Source organism: Oryzias latipes, chromosome 7, assembly GCF_053564925.1.
Source record: "Oryzias latipes strain Hd-rR chromosome 7, Olatipes_Hd-rR_3.1".
NCBI classification, from domain to species: Eukaryota; Metazoa; Chordata; class Actinopteri; order Beloniformes; family Adrianichthyidae; genus Oryzias; species Oryzias latipes.
This window is the reverse complement of record NC_136243.1, coordinates 1,367,267-1,382,580: the sequence shown is the minus strand read 5'-3', so window position 1 is coordinate 1,382,580 and position 15,314 is coordinate 1,367,267. Positions and strand designations below refer to the sequence as shown.

The 15,314-nt window shown below is 44.1% G+C and overlaps 1 protein-coding gene across 9 annotated transcripts in view; it reads right to left on the bottom strand.

Moving 5' to 3' along the window:
* Positions 1 to 15,314, bottom strand: part of LOC105354474 (membrane-associated guanylate kinase, WW and PDZ domain-containing protein 3) — a 159,419-nt gene that overhangs the window by 62,252 nt on the left and 81,853 nt on the right. For 6 of the 9 annotated variants that reach the window (XM_078950001.1, XM_011477671.4, XM_078949998.1 and 3 more), the window contains exons 2-11: positions 13,798 to 13,849; positions 13,467 to 13,716; positions 8,094 to 8,210; positions 7,539 to 7,658; positions 6,208 to 6,375; positions 5,976 to 6,147; positions 4,671 to 4,741; positions 4,397 to 4,564; positions 1,774 to 1,943; positions 621 to 714 (exon numbers count right to left, since the gene is read on the bottom strand). In XM_078950001.1, coding sequence (XP_078806127.1) covers positions 621 to 714; positions 1,774 to 1,943; positions 4,397 to 4,564; positions 4,671 to 4,741; positions 5,976 to 6,147; positions 6,208 to 6,375; positions 7,539 to 7,658; positions 8,094 to 8,210; positions 13,467 to 13,716; positions 13,798 to 13,839 — 1,372 coding nt within the window. In that variant the 5' untranslated portion in view covers positions 13,840 to 13,849. The remainder of the gene's footprint in view (positions 1 to 620; positions 715 to 1,773; positions 1,944 to 4,396; positions 4,565 to 4,670; positions 4,742 to 5,975; positions 6,148 to 6,207; positions 6,376 to 7,538; positions 7,659 to 8,093; positions 8,211 to 13,466; positions 13,717 to 13,797; positions 13,850 to 15,314) is intronic. The other 3 variants (XM_078949999.1, XM_020704939.3, XM_078950000.1) reach the window with 2 other exon arrangements.

Here is a 15,314-nt window from a genome sequence, read left to right as displayed (position 1 = left end):
CCCTGAACCCAACTAATGATACAATTCTTTTTAATATCATTTCTAATGAAATCATTTCCATTACATCATTAAAGATGTTTGTCATGCTGTTGATCAGATTACATTTCAGGTCTTTGCATATGTGCAGGGTAATCCCTCCACCTTTTCTAGTCTCCCTGTGAAAATAATAAATCTCACATTAATTCATCTTTTAGCCAAGTTTCTCTTATTGTAAAGACACTAAATCTTTTTCCATAATGTGTTAAGAAGTCCTTTATTTTGTCGCAGTTAGCGGTCAATCTTTTTACTGTGTTTAATTGATACCATTCCTTCCCCAGAACCCCTTCATTCAGTTCTTGCTGGGTGTAGTATTAATCTTCATCATCTACGTGAAAAGATAGGCCTGTGTCCAGTATTTTCCTGGGTCATATATTTTATGATCAGATTCATGTTGTATGTTCATTTCAATGTCAGTGTGGAGTTTTCTTGGAATAATAAAACATATGACATTTTAATTCATGTGAATCCTGATCATACAGATCTTGAATTAAAAATCGCTGTTGATTTGCTAGCTCTGTAGACGAAGCCTCCCGTAGGGAAAAATTGTTCTCCCCATGGTGATGGTTGGTGACGGCTCTGACCTGCCATGCCGTCGTTGGCATCTAGAGTGCAGCTGTAGGTGAGGTGGGTGGGGCCCCGGCTGGCATCAGAGGGCTCACTGGGAGTCTGCACCTGCTGAGTCCAGAAGCCACAAAAGAATTGTGTCATGAGCAGCGTTTTTCTGATATTTCCTTTCGTGTTTAAATGAGAGAATGTTTAAATGTTATGTTGCAGGTGATTCTTAGTGAAATCTCTCTGAAAATATTCAGAGAGACGCGAAGCAGTTGTTTAGCTTCAGTCATTTTTTTTATTTGATTTGAAATGGTTTATTTCAAGCAATTAAGTAGAAATAATACACAACAGCAATATAATCATCAGTTATACATTCATACAGTAACTAATCAAACCTAGGATAATTAGTCATTTTAATAAATATTGCTTGAAAGGGAGTGGGAGGAAGCGAATTTATATAATCCCACCCCGTTATACTGTAACCATTTTATTACATGATTTGTCAATATCCGGTTCCCAGTTTTTATCAGACAGAATTAAAAATCATAAGGTATCGATAAAGCACATGACAAAGATGAATTACTTAATTATTACGTCAAAAATAACTATTTTAGAAATCAACATGGCAAATGCAGATCAGTCATCTGAAATATATGCAGATTATGTTACTTATAAAAGCCATTCATATGAATAAAACATAATACTATATCAGTAAAGTAGACACAATACTGTTTCAGGAATTTTCATAGCAAAATTTCATCAAGTATCAAAAGTTAAAAACATGTGCAAAATTATGCTACATTAGGAAAGATTTTTGAATCAATTTATCAATTTTTGGAGAAAGTGAAGTAATATCATCAAAAGTCAATCAATTTAACAATTTTCAGTCATCAAACTCTGTAGTACATTTCTTTCCTTAACCTGTTCAGAATACTGCAATCTCTTGGACTGAGAAAGTAGTATTTTATTTGCTGTTATTTTTCAGTTTAAAATGCAAAATAAAAATATTTTAGCATCAAAAATTCTATAGTATGACATCTTCTGACTGGAGAAAAGGCACTTTTTCTTACACATGAAAAAATGTACAGGATGCAATAATGTCTGACTGATCTTCCATGTTTCCTGACATTTAGGAAAGAGGAATAAAAGGCTCCGATGGATCATGTAAGTGTAGGATTTTACCATCTCCAGACTCTGTTTGGGACAGCCATCAGGGTTGTAAAGCATTGGGTACCCTCTTCTCAGCACCACATCCACACTCTGGCCCATTGGGACCGCCTTCAGCATCTCCACCACCTCTTTGTGGGACCGACCCAGCACGCATGTGTCATTGATATAGACTAGGATATCCGCTGGAGGAGCAGGAGATAAGAAGAGTGTGTACGTGTCACGTGAACCGCATTAAGAAGCTCGTTGCACAGTCCACAGGAGTTGGAAAAAAAGATGGAGTCGAACAAAAAAGAAAAAAATTGTACAACACACCTGCATCTCACCCATGTTACTCTAACTGTTCCCTTGCTTGTTGTTCAATTGTTTACTACAACGTCTAGGCCGCAGCATGCTTGTACGACCTCGGTATGTCATGAGGGCCACCTGAATGCGCCATACAAGTTTGCCCATTTTTAGCCTGCAGACTATCTAGTTGTAAGGGCAGTTGCGACTAAGGCTTTAGTTACTTTGTTGTAAACTTTGAAAAATAATTTAAAACTTTTCATCAACTTCAACTGACTGTCATCATGTCAGCTACAGCAAATTAACACAATAAAGACAGAAGAAAACAGAGGAGAGCCAGGAGTCAACAGGAGTCAACAGAGAATCTGTGTTAGGGAAATGCCCACCGAGCTGTCCATCATCAGAAATTAATGGAAGCTGTGGAGCCGTAAATCGTTGCTCCTGCATTCATTTTGGATAATGGACACCTCAGAGGCTACTATCTTGTTTACATCATGGTCACTTACGAAAAAAAAGAATTAGTAAATCAATTATTAGAACTTTAATCTTGTTATTTTTAGGTTGAAACGGTTTTTCACAAGAAGCTGACCATGTGATCAAGGTTTGACGCACTATTGGCTACCAAGCCTGCACCTCGCTCAGGGGAAAGTGGTGAATACTAAATGTCATAAGTTATAAAAGGAACAGTTCAGAGGGAAAGTTCACCTCTTATTGCTCCTCTTGTCCAGATGATGAAGAATAGGTTTTTTTTTCAAAGAAATAAAGTCCACAAGCGGTTTCTAGATCGCTTTGGTTAAAGAAATATCCAAATCTGATCATAAAATGTGCATCAACAAACAATTTATTTCATTAAGCCATAATAAAATTATTTAACAACACATATTCAGGTACGAGGAAACAACTGTCTTAATGAATCCATATTTGGAGGAAAACTCCTGGTTTTGACTGTAGAAAGCAGCTTAATTTTTCTTTGAAGTCGGAGACTCTTCTTCAGTTTGGTACCTCGCTCGTTTCTCCCCAAAAAACGTTCCTAATATGTTTTATTGCTTGTTTTTTACTAGCTTTTTAGCTTTGGGCTAAAAATACAAAAGAAGCTGCTTATAGTCTCATGGCGCGTCAAGACAGACGGATGTGGTGAACAGAATCCGGTAGTTTTCCAAAATAAAACTTCCATGATTATCAGAAAATGAACAAAAGGTAAATAATCAAAGTACGTGGGTGCACACAGTTTTTTTCTGTCTGCGGCCTGGTACAAAGTGGCCGCCCAGGGGGTTGGGGACCACTGATCTAAACGGTCTCCCCTATAGCTCTCAGTAGTTGGGAGGGTAAATGTAGTTAAAATGTCAGTAGGCTACCGTACGGTGGCCCAGAAGGGTCACAACACAACACTTTAGATTTCGCAACACAACACAAAGTAACACACTACATTTCGTCACACTAAAAAAATTAACTCACAACATGAAACAATAACCGACCTCCATGCAAACCATTAAAAATCTTGGGATACTGATCTTCAGATTCAGTTTTTCAGTGCACTTTTGCATGCCTTTTTTCTCTCTCTACAGTGCACCATGTTCTGCATCCTAATTAGCTATGGACCTTGTCAATCAATCTGCGTGTATCTTTACAGATATGTGCAGCTTGGAAGAGTTACATATATCTTTGAACACAATCAGATCTCTGTTTTCATTTTTAAAACCGCTCTTATTTTTCTATGAAGGTTTGAACTTTGAGAATTTAAACGAGAGAGCAAAGTGTGAGAATGTCCAAGTCATGACCCCCCCCCTTCCATTGAGGTGTTCTCCCTACCATGGCAAAGGTGGATAAAGGTGGAAAGATTTCATGTAATCCATGGACACCAGTGAAGATCACAAATCATTGAAGAAAAAAGGTTCAGAGCACTGTCTAGTGGGTCTAGATGACCCAACTCCCAATGTTAAAGTGCCTAGGATAGAACAAGGGTTAAGGAGTAGTTACATTTATTTTTCATTACATTCAGTTACATATATAGGTTATATCTGGCCCTTTGAGGACGACCACTATACTGATGTGGCCCTCAGTGAAAATGAGTTAGACCCCCCTGCTGTATAGAGTCACATGACCAGTGACTTCTTTTTTGAATGAACTAGATGCCAATGGCGTACAGTTGTGTAAAGCTTTTCCCACAAAGGCATAGACCCCAAATGGACATTCCTTTGCAAACTGATCTGTGGAGAGGAACCCTGTTACCCTCCATGACTTTACATTTACATGTCTAAATGCTTTTTGTCACAGGTCTGTGTGGATCAGTTGCAGCTTGCAGCATTACAGCAGTCACACCTGTGTGCTCCTGGGGGTGCAGCTATAGGTGTACCTGTGTTAAGAGCAGGGGGTCCTCCAGGTGTGACGCTGTACACCTGCAGAAACTCTTGTGGTCGACTCCCTCCGACAATGTTGAAGCCGAAACCTCGAGGCCCTTTGGAGAGCCGAGTGTGGATGGAGTAACCACGCAGCAGGCTGGGCTGTTCTGTGAAATCTGGGACTGTCAGGAGAAAGAAAGTGTGCGGTGGGAGATTGTTGATAACAGAGAAGTTTCCAGACTGAATATGACTCACAATAACAGAAGCATCACCAGCAGGCTGACTTACGCTTGGAGCAGGACGCCGTCTCTTTGCTCTGCACACGAGGATCCACCCAGCTTTTCATCTTTGTCACGTGACTGACACATTGAGACTCGGCATCATTATATGCATCAATTGCTGCCATTGTACATTCACCCTCTGTGCTCAAAATGATCTTTATGGAGTAAACACTGGGAAACCAAATGTTATGTCAATCTTTGCAGCCTGTGAGAAACACAGGAAATAAACAAAGAAGTAACCTGACCCTGACATTGGTTGTGTCACCCACAGAGTGACAGACATAGCCGACCCCACAAAAAAGATTGACTTCTCCTGACCTCAGCAAACTTTTGAAAATGTGTAGCCCCTCCTCATGGGTCAATAATCCATCCAAAAACAGTAATCAATGATGTTCCCTGAATTTAATCTATTCATTTTCATTTGACAACTATTATTTTACAAAACAACAACTGCAGAAGAATTACAGATCCATGCAGAGAGACTGGCCCGAATGACCTAGACTGTGGAAGGTTTGGGTCAATCTAGATCAGGGGTCAGCAACCTGCGGCTCCGGAGCCTCTTTCATCCTTGTGCTGCAGCGCTCTGTGGTTTTGTAAAATACTATTATGTTCAAAGATTGCCGTGGTGCCGTTGGGATGTGCGAGCGGGCAGGAGGGAGAGAGCAGCGTGGACGCGCAGAGGGGGCGTGTCTGCAGCCGTGAACGGCGACCAGAGTCTGTGATGGGATGGAAAGTTCTTCTAAAAAGACACTACATGTTGAGTGACAAGTCATGCATCATGCAGAACCTCTCCGGGTCCTCCGTCGAGCAGGTGTTGTATTTTTGTGAACAGGTCTGGACCGGGAGCGGGTCGGAACCAGGTGAGCTGCTCATCCCTGGAGCGGCACCCCTGTTCTGACGACTAGGCAGGCAGTAAACAGGAAAGGTTCATAAAAATGTGTTTTTATTTCTATGAGAAACTGATCCAAATGGCTCTTTGAGTGGTAAAGGTTGCTGACCCCTGATGTGGAATAAGGTGCTCTTCAGCACCAGTTACAGCTACTGCATCTCAGTGAGTAATAGAATTAGGAAACATGGACAGTAGTTCAGGCGAGACTCGACATAACTGAGAATGAAAATGGTGAAAATGATGGACAACTCCAAATAATATATAATTTTGTATCAATAAAGTCACTTTAACAAAGTAGAGTCAAAGTAACAAGTAACATTTGATCAAATATGAAACTTTTTAAGCTTTTATTCAAACTTTTGAACAGCATTAGCTCCACAGATGTTTTCTAACTTTAGAATTTTTATGGATCACTGATCTTACTTGATGTAGTACAGCTCTCCAGAGTCGCTATAGGCCACCTCCCAGTTTTTAGGCAGAGGAGCTCCTCCTCTCGCTCTTCCTCCTCCTCCATTCTTCACTCCTACTCGACTCCCAGCTGCTGACTCCCATGACTGGCTGAGAGGCAGAGTGGTGGGTGGAGCTCCAGCCAAACCTGTGAGGGGATGAGTCATAAGGGAGGTGTGGAGGTGTGATGCTGAAGATGAGTTGGTACCTGACAACCCGCCGTCCTCCTCACTGTCCTCCTCTACAGCCTTCTCCAGGTTGCTGAGAGACTTGCTCCGTGTTCGGAAGTTCCTCAGCAGGTTCCGGTGCTCCTGGTATTTAATTGGTGGACTCTCAGGGCTAATATGGACAGGCCGGGGCGTCCCATAGTAGTTTCCTATGAGAAACAGATGAAGGTGAGTTTAGGATGTTGACAGTTAATTTTTTGCTACGTGTTATTTTATGTTATGTTATTATTATGTTATTATACTGGCATTTGTTTATTCATTATTTGTTGTTTATTTATTAATGATTTCATTTCTCAGGGACGGTGCTCATTAAAAGCATCACTGCAATGTGCCAGAATGAGCTCCAGTGGCCGTTTTTCATCTGTAGGGCTCTTTCTCATTAGTTTCAGCATGTCTGAGTTCATCCAGGGAAGCATATTTTCATTTTGTTGGAATTTAAGTCTTGAGCTAAAGTTAATTGTTTTCTCTGTTGTTTTATGGATATTTCACAGTCTCTTTCACAGTTCTCTCTAACATCTGAGCCCAATCAATTTGTTGAACGGCATTTTTACATCTTTTCTTTATATTATTTGGAATTCCAATAAACTCGTGTTGCCTGGTAGAAAAATGAAATCTCTTCTCAGTTAGCTCTGTAGCCACGAGGAGCAAATTATGGTCAGAGAGACCCACCAACAGGTTGCAGGACGTAATTATTTTTTCAGGATGGTTGGTAAAAATTCAATCTACCTGAGTGCTGCTCGAATCTTTTGAACAAGATCAAACTAGTCAGTGACTCTTTAAATATTTTTTCTAGCTGGTGGATCCGATTGTTTTAGATTGAAATCTCCAAAGATTACAGTTTCTTTGTTTGGACTACAACCTTTCAATACGTTTTCAAATCCTTCCTAAAATGTACCATCCGTTGGGGGGCTGATGATAAATCACCATGACTAGTGGTAGTGTGGTTCTGAGCAGCACTCAGTGCCATCCAGCAGTGGCTCACGGAAAAGATGGTTTTGTGTCCGTAGCTCACATCTCACGTTGGTCACAGGGTTTGTTGAGAAAAGAGAGGCTTTTGTGTGAATTCAGTTTCTATTTTAGTGTTGTTAATCTTGTCAGATTAATTCCTGCACGGGAGGGGCTTCAAGTATGGAGAAATATAGGAAAGAGGGGATTTGAAAGATTAGGAACAAAATCCTGTTTTCAACACAAACGTTGTAAAAAACATTATCAGTCACATGTTTAGTCTGCATTGTAAAAATTATGTTTTAATCTTGAAGTCAAGGCTCACAGCCTCCTCTGCTGTGCTGTTGAGGGTGAGTTTGTTGCACACCTTGGAACTTGCCACTCTCCAGCAGAGCTCCAGACTCCTCCAGCGAGAAAAACTCTTCAATGGAAACAAAGTTGTAATCCACGCCTGAGATCTCTCCATCCCGTGGCTGCCTGGTTGTACCTGTGAATAGGTCTAACTATGACATAGGCATTTTCCCTTTAGCCCGCTTTAAGTTTCAGAGTCAGGGTTTCCCTTACTGATCAACAAATACAACTAAAAGTGTGAAGCATGTATGTGTGTGTCTACAAAAAGTTGTCAATTTACTTGTATGAAGGTTTAGGCACCAGTGTGAGTGAGGCCTGTCCTCCAACAGACATTTAAGATGAAGTCCTCACGTCATTATATTAAGATGTGAATCTGTCAGTTTCCATAAATGATCAAACACTGGGTTTTACATGTGAACACAAATAGGAGCACCAATGTAGGTGTGCATGCATGTACACCTACATTGTGTATTTATGCTTGTGGGATATGTGCTTCAAAGCACAGTGATGGAGTTACATCCCCACAAAGTAGTTAAGAGTGTATGTATATGTATATTCAGGTTGATCTTACAGGGCACGGCGCGCAGGTAAAGGTTTTCCCTGATGAGCTGCTGCAACTGACTGTCCATGCAGCCAGGAGTGAAGCATTTACTGAGATACAGCCTGAGGTCTTTACATAGAGATGAACCTGAGACACACAGACAGGATAAGACATCACCATGATATTACACAGCACTGCACTTCACATGTTGACCTTTTTATGAAGGAAATATCAAAACAAGTAATCTGGGAATTGTCTGCTAGTTAAACAGAATAAAAGATTTCCATCCATCCACCCGTCCGCCCGCCCGCCCGCCCACCACTCCAATCCTGCTGTCAGTCTCATACTCCAATCTTCCCTCACTCGTGAACAAGACATGTAGACGCCACCAAGATATCTAAACTCCTCCACCTGGGGCAGGAGCACTCCACCCACCCAGAGAGGACAAACTGTTTTTCTGCAGTCAAGAATTATGGCCTCAGATTTACTTAGTCTGACCTTCATCCCAGCCACTACACACTTTGCCGCTCCGCAAACCGCCCCAATGCATCTTGGAGGTCCTGGCTTGATGAAGCCAACAGGACAACATAATCTGGAAAGAGCAAAGAGGAAATCCTGTGGTCCCCAATCCGACTCTCTCTGGCCTCTGGCTGCGCCTGGATATTCTGTTGACTTGGTTTCCTCCATACCTTATGCTGACTGAATTTAGTCTCCCAAGAGGATCATATAGAGCAGGGGTGTCAAACATACAGCCCGCGGGCCGTATCCGGCCCGCCAGGTGGTTTAGTCCGGCCCACACATGAAGAGTAAAAATCACAAGGATGTTTAAAAAAGAAAGCAAGTTTTTAGTCCATTCCTGTGGCGAGTTATGATTTTTTAAAGAAATAACCGAAATGCGCAATTCCGCCACTAGGGGGAGCAAAGGAAAAGCTTAACAGCTAAAACAACATAACTCTGCATGTGCCAAAAACGAAACCTAACAGCTCTGTGTCTGGGTAGGCAGTAGTTTGGTTCCTTGTGAGCCTCCCCACTGAAGGATGATCAGTAGTGACACCCTAATGGCCAAAATGTTGTCAAAAAGAAAAAAAAGGTTAAAGTGAAGTCCTGAGCTTTCCAGGAAAATGGAAAGCGTTTTATTTGTTCACGGAGCTGAATGCAAACCTGCATGCTTGGTATGTCATCAGCAGGTTCTTCAAGAATATAACATTCAGCACCACTATGAGACTCTCCACTAAGAAAAGTTTCAGCATTTGCAGTTAAGAAAAAAAAAAGATTTAGCAACTACTAGCTGGACCGATAAATAACCATCTGGATTTACTGCAGCCGTGACGTCAGTGATGGAGCAGTGACACCTAGCTACCTTATTGCAAACAAGTTGGAGCAAACATCCAATCCATTTTCTGATGGTGAACTTATTGAAAAATGCTGAAGGCCGCAGAAGTCTTGTTCCCAAAAAGCAGGCGACCTTAAACATGAGTCTGTCAAGAATTACTATCAGATCCAACATCTCTGAGGAAACATGGGCAGACTTATGAAGGAATCCAGTCATTTATTGTATTTTCTGTCACTATTGATGAAAGCACCAACATCACAGATATGTACAGCTGTGCATATTTATTAAAGGTGTTGAATAGACCGTCACAGTGGAGTTTCTGGAGTTGATGGACACAACAACAGCTGATGACATAGTCAGCTCTCTAGTTACTGTGCTGGACGATGTTGGAGTGAACTGGTCACATTAAGTAATTTTGGTCACTGATGGCGCTCCATCAAAGGTCAGGAAGAAGGCAGGTGTTGCCACAAAATTCAGCCAGAAACCACGAAAAGATTCTTAAAATAATGAATGATAATAATAATGGACATTTCATTGTGTTTTGCACACTTGAATGACAATAAATGTGTTTCTACACAGGATTTCAATCCTGATATTGACGGTCTGGTGAAGTTTCAGGAGAGAAAGGTAGTTAACTCCAAACTCTTATGTTCACAAATGTTTGCAAGTTTAATTTAGTGTAATTTTGTCATCGTTTGGACGTTTACATTTTAGGAAGATGTTTCATTTTTTTCTGTAGCCCCTCTTGAATTTATTATCAGGATTGCTTCAGTGTCAGATTTAAAATATTCAGGCTGTATAAAATTGAACAAACCAATATTTTTTAAAGTGAAATTAATTTTATTTAAGATCCATTGGCCTCTGTGAATGAATTGTGTAATAAGAAATGATTAGGCTACCATGTTGGTTGAGGCATGTTTTCCAATTGGGTAAAAAAAACAAGAATAAAGCTTTATTTTGCCTTTACGCTACTGGTCCGGCCCACTTGAGATCAGACGGGTTGAATGTGGCCCTCAAACCAAAATGAGTTTGACACCCTTGATATAGTTTATGAATAAAATGGGGCCCAGAACAGAACATTGGGGAACTCCACTAGGCAGGATTTTTGTTTCTGAGGATAAAGAGTCAACAGTAGCTGCATTTCCATTACACATAAGGGCAATACTATATCAACATTCTAGAAATGTCTAAAAACCACAACTTTGCAATTACACTGTTTCCATTAAATCATAAATGCGAAAAACACAAACCAACTCACGCCAAAAGTCATGATGGACATGAACAATACATTGATTTACAGCAGTAAAGGTGCATTCAAATTTCTGCCACGGCACTAGCGCTCATCATTATCTATCAAAGGAGAAGTCTGCGTCTTATTCAGGCCAGGGCGCCGCAAGCTCCTTACACGTATTTGGGAGGGGCTACGGATGAAAGCATTTTAGCAATTGGTGGTTGGTGATTTTCCAGAGGAGCTATGGATGCAACAATTCCACATGACGTGCAACTTTTCTACTGTGGGTGAAAGTGATACCATTTTCATTTTTTTTGATTAAACAAGTTCTTGTCAACATGAGTTTATTCACATTATCATAGGTTTAGAAGACATCCAAGCAATAAAAGTCTGGAGACTATTTCTGTTGGTACAATGTGCTCCAGGCATAATCAACATGGATCAAGTTGAATACAGTCAGTAATGTTTGAAGCACAGACATCCTATAACTTCATCACCAGAACGCTGGAATTATTAGTATTTAATGTTATTCTAAGACTGTTGTTGCGAGGATTCTGTCACGATGCGGGGGTGGCTCGAGAGCCGGTAGGACCCAGATGCAGAGGCGGAGGCATGAGGATCAGGGACTAGTGGTTTTAATAAACAAAACCGAACACAAAGCGCTGCAGAGCAGGATTTCAGAACAAAACAAAACTTACTTGATGTGGCGAGGAACATGAAACGAGAGCGTGGCGAGGAACAAGGAACTAGACAGCATGACATGAACACCAAGACAGAGTTAATGGACCAGCACAGGAGGAAGGCAGAGACACGACTAAAATACAGACAGGGCAGACAAGACACAGGTGAACACGATCAGGGCAGATGGGGACCAAAGGAAGTAAAACTCAAGAAACCAGACAAGACAGGAGAACTTTCAAAATAAAACAGGAAACAGAAACAAACAAGACAGAACAAGGACAAAAAACAAGACAACAATCTCAAAACATGACAGTACCCCCCCCCCCCCCCCCTCAAGGAACCGCTCTGAGGTTCCAAAAGTCAACTGAGGGGGGGGCCCCGGAGGACAAACCTCGACGGGCATAAATGTTCAAAGAGTCCGGAGGACGGCCTGGGGGCCGAGCGGTCCGGCGCGGGGTCGTCCGGCTTGGGGTCGTCCGGCTTGGGGTCGTCCGGCTTGGAGGAGTCAGGCTTGGGGTCGTCAGGCTTGGGGTCGTCAGGCTTGGAAGAGTCAGGCTTGGAGGAGTCAGGCTTGGAGGAGTCAGGCTTGGAGGAGTCAGGCTTGGAGGAGTCAGGCTTGGAGGAGTCAGGCTTGGAGGAGTCAGGCTTGGAGGAGTCAGGCTTGGAGGAGTCAGGCTTGGAGGAGTCAGGCTTGGAGGAGTCAGGCTTGGAGTCGGGCCAGCAGTCGAGCTCCGGCGGGTGGGGCCAGCATTCGAGCTCCGGCGGGTGGGGCCAGCAGTCGAGCTCCGGCGGGTGGGGCCAGCAGTCGAGCTCCGGCGGGTGGGGCCAGCAGTCGAGCTCCGGCGGGTGGGGCCAGCAGTCGAGCTCCGGCGGGTGGGGCCAGCAGTCGAGCTCCGGCGGGTGGGGCCAGCAGTCGAGCTCCGGCGGGTGGGGCCAGCAGTCGAGCTCCGGCGGGTCGGGCCAGCAGTCGAGCTCCGGCGGGTCGGGCGTGGAGCCGACTGGAGGGTCAGGCATGCCCTTGGAAGCGGGGACCGGTCGGGGGTTCAGGCGGCACCCCCCTGGGAGCCGGAACGGGTCGGGGTGCAGGCGGCACCCCCCTGGGAGCCGGGACGGGTCGGGGCGCAGGCGGCACCCCCCTGGGATCCGGGACGGGTCGGGGCGCCGGCGGCACCCTCCTGGGAGCCGGGACGGGTCGGGGTGCGTCCGGGACCACCACTGGACGTGGCTGTGGTGCGTCCGGGACCACCACTGGACGTGGCTGTGGTGCGTCCGGGACCACCACTGGACGTGGCTGTGGTGCGTCCGGGACCACCACTGGACGTGGCTGTGGTGCGTCCGGGACCACCACTGGACGTGGCTGTGGTGCGTCCGGGACCACCACTGGACGTGGCTGTGGTGCGTCCGGGAACAACACTGGACGTGGCTGTGGAGCGTCCGGGACCTCCACTGAACGTGGCTGTGGGGGACGGCGAGGACGACGGCGACGACGACCCCCCCTCATGGCGAGACGGCTCCCAGAATAGTCCGGGTGGCTCCCACTCCAGGGAGATGAGGAAAACTGGGCCTGATCAAAAATCCAATAAGTCTCCGTTGGGTCCAGAAAGAATGGCTGGTCCATTCTGTCACGATGCGGGGGTGGCTCGAGAGCAGGTAGGATCCAGATGCAGAGGCGGAGGCACGAGGATCAGGGACTAGTGGTTTTAATAAACAAAACCGAACACAAAGCGCTGCAGAGCAGGTTTTCAGAACAAAACAAAACTTACTTGATGTGGCGAGGAACATGAAACGAGAGCGTGGCGAGGAACAAGGAACTAGACAGCGTGACATGAACACCAAGACAGAGTTAATAGACCAGCACAGGAGGAAGGCAGAGACACGACTAAAATACAGACAGGGCAGACAAGACACAGGTGAACACGATCAGGGCAGATGGGGACCAAAGGAAGTAAAACTAAAGAAACCAGACAAGACAGGAGAACTTTCAAAATAAAACAGGAAACAGAAACAAACAAGACAGAACAAGGACGAAACACAAGACAACAAACTCAAAACATGACAGATTCTGCAGTTTAGTTGAGATTTTCAGTGTTTTTGGTCATTTTCTGATCATGTTACAGAACAAGCAGGTCACCTGGGGGGTCACATCAGCCAATCTTACCTGGTGAAACTGTCTTGATCCTGATTGGATGAGGGCATGAATTGAGGACTCCTCTGACATCACCAAGGGTTAACCCCAACACTGGCGTTCCCCCAATCTCTAAAATTATGTCGCCCACTGTGGCCCCACCCCCAGGAGCAGCAGTCACGAAAGGGAATTCGCCATAGTCTGCCCCGCCTCCGATAGCCAAGCCCAGCTCTCCTGAGCCGCCGCTGCTGCCCCCCCCCAGGGGCACAAAGGTCTCCTGCACCTGCAGACAAGGAAGAGGGTCTCTAGTCAGAAATGGAGTGTTAAGCTTCTACCTGATTCAGGTGTTAAAGTGTGTGAATACCTTGGAGCGCCAGTGCAGCTTCTTTGCTGTTGCTTTAGACATGGCCACTGAGCTGGGAACAGAGGAGTGGGACATTACTGAGCATGCTCAATGACAAACCTCGTGAGCCAAGGGTGTGGTGGTGGTATTACACAGAATATAATGAATTTAACGTGTCTGTAATTAAATCACAAAAGAAATTAAAGAGAACCAAAAACAGGCCAAATAAACCATTCAGAACATCAAAGCTGATGTTTTCTTCATGTTTTATCTGCTAGAGTTATCCTGACAGCGCATGTGCCCTTATTGAACCACCTTCCCAGTTTAGAAGATGAACCCCCAAATTCTCCATCTAGCCAGGTGGAAACCTTTGTTTGCACTCCCCATATCTGTATTGCTCCTCTGTCTTAGGCCCGTCCTAATCTATCACTAGGGTTTTATTAAGACACCACATTGTATGGTTGTTTGACATGACCATCTTGCTGGTTTGAATCTGAAGGTTCCTTAAGCTCTGGACATGGAGATGGTAAAAGCCACTGGATCACAGTTGTGTAGACACCAACTGCTACCTTCTACCTTACTGTTTACATGCTGGTTTCTTCCAGGTGTATCTCTGCGCAGCCTGCTGCCCCTAACATTCTACCTGGTGTGGTAAGTTCCACGCATTGATGATCTTGTACTCAGAGCCATTTTTTCTGCAGCCATGATTGATTTCATTCCTGTCCTTCAGTGCAGACATTTTAAGACACCGGCATATAAAGTGCAGTCCAAACTTCAGGTTTAACAAACCACCAAGGGTCTCAGAATGGTTTGTCAAAGTCTCTTCTGGCCTCCTTCAGTTTTTTCTGCTTTAAGTATAAACTAAGTAGTAATCGATCTGTAAAAACATGTCTGAATTTTATCATGGTCCAAAACATGTTTGCTCAATTTTGATTAAGTGTCACACTGATTTTTACACAATTCTTACACGATTTTGGGCACAAAGTGAAAAAAACTTTACAATGAGCCAAAATTGTAATTATGTCTACCCCTCCTTGGTCTGCACAGGCATCGATGTCAGAGCAGCAGATGGAGAAGGACAGCAGGGAGGCGAGCACACGCATTTACACATACATGCAGACCAGCCACTGATACCTTTCCTGTCCACAGAGAGGCCTGTAAGGCTGCGACTTTAACGAGCTGATGTGAAGGTTGAAGACAGCAGAAAACACGCACACTGAGGCTCAGTGATGAAAGCACAAAGCAGCAAACTTGTTGTCTTAAATACACCCCTTCTCAACTGGTTTTGTTTAGACATCCAGTATATCTCTCAAAAGAGAGAAAAAAGTCTGGATTGGGCCACATCATGCAGTTCCAGCAGCTGTTCGTTTGCAGGTGCTGTTGTCTGACCAACACAAGGGAAGAAAAGAAGGAAAAAAAAACAACTAGTCCCACAGATCCTCTGACTGTGATCTATGAAGCAGCACCTGCAGCTCCTCACAGCACCACATTTAGCCAGCAGATATTTTCAAACTTCTTCAAAATGTCTTTTTTTCAGA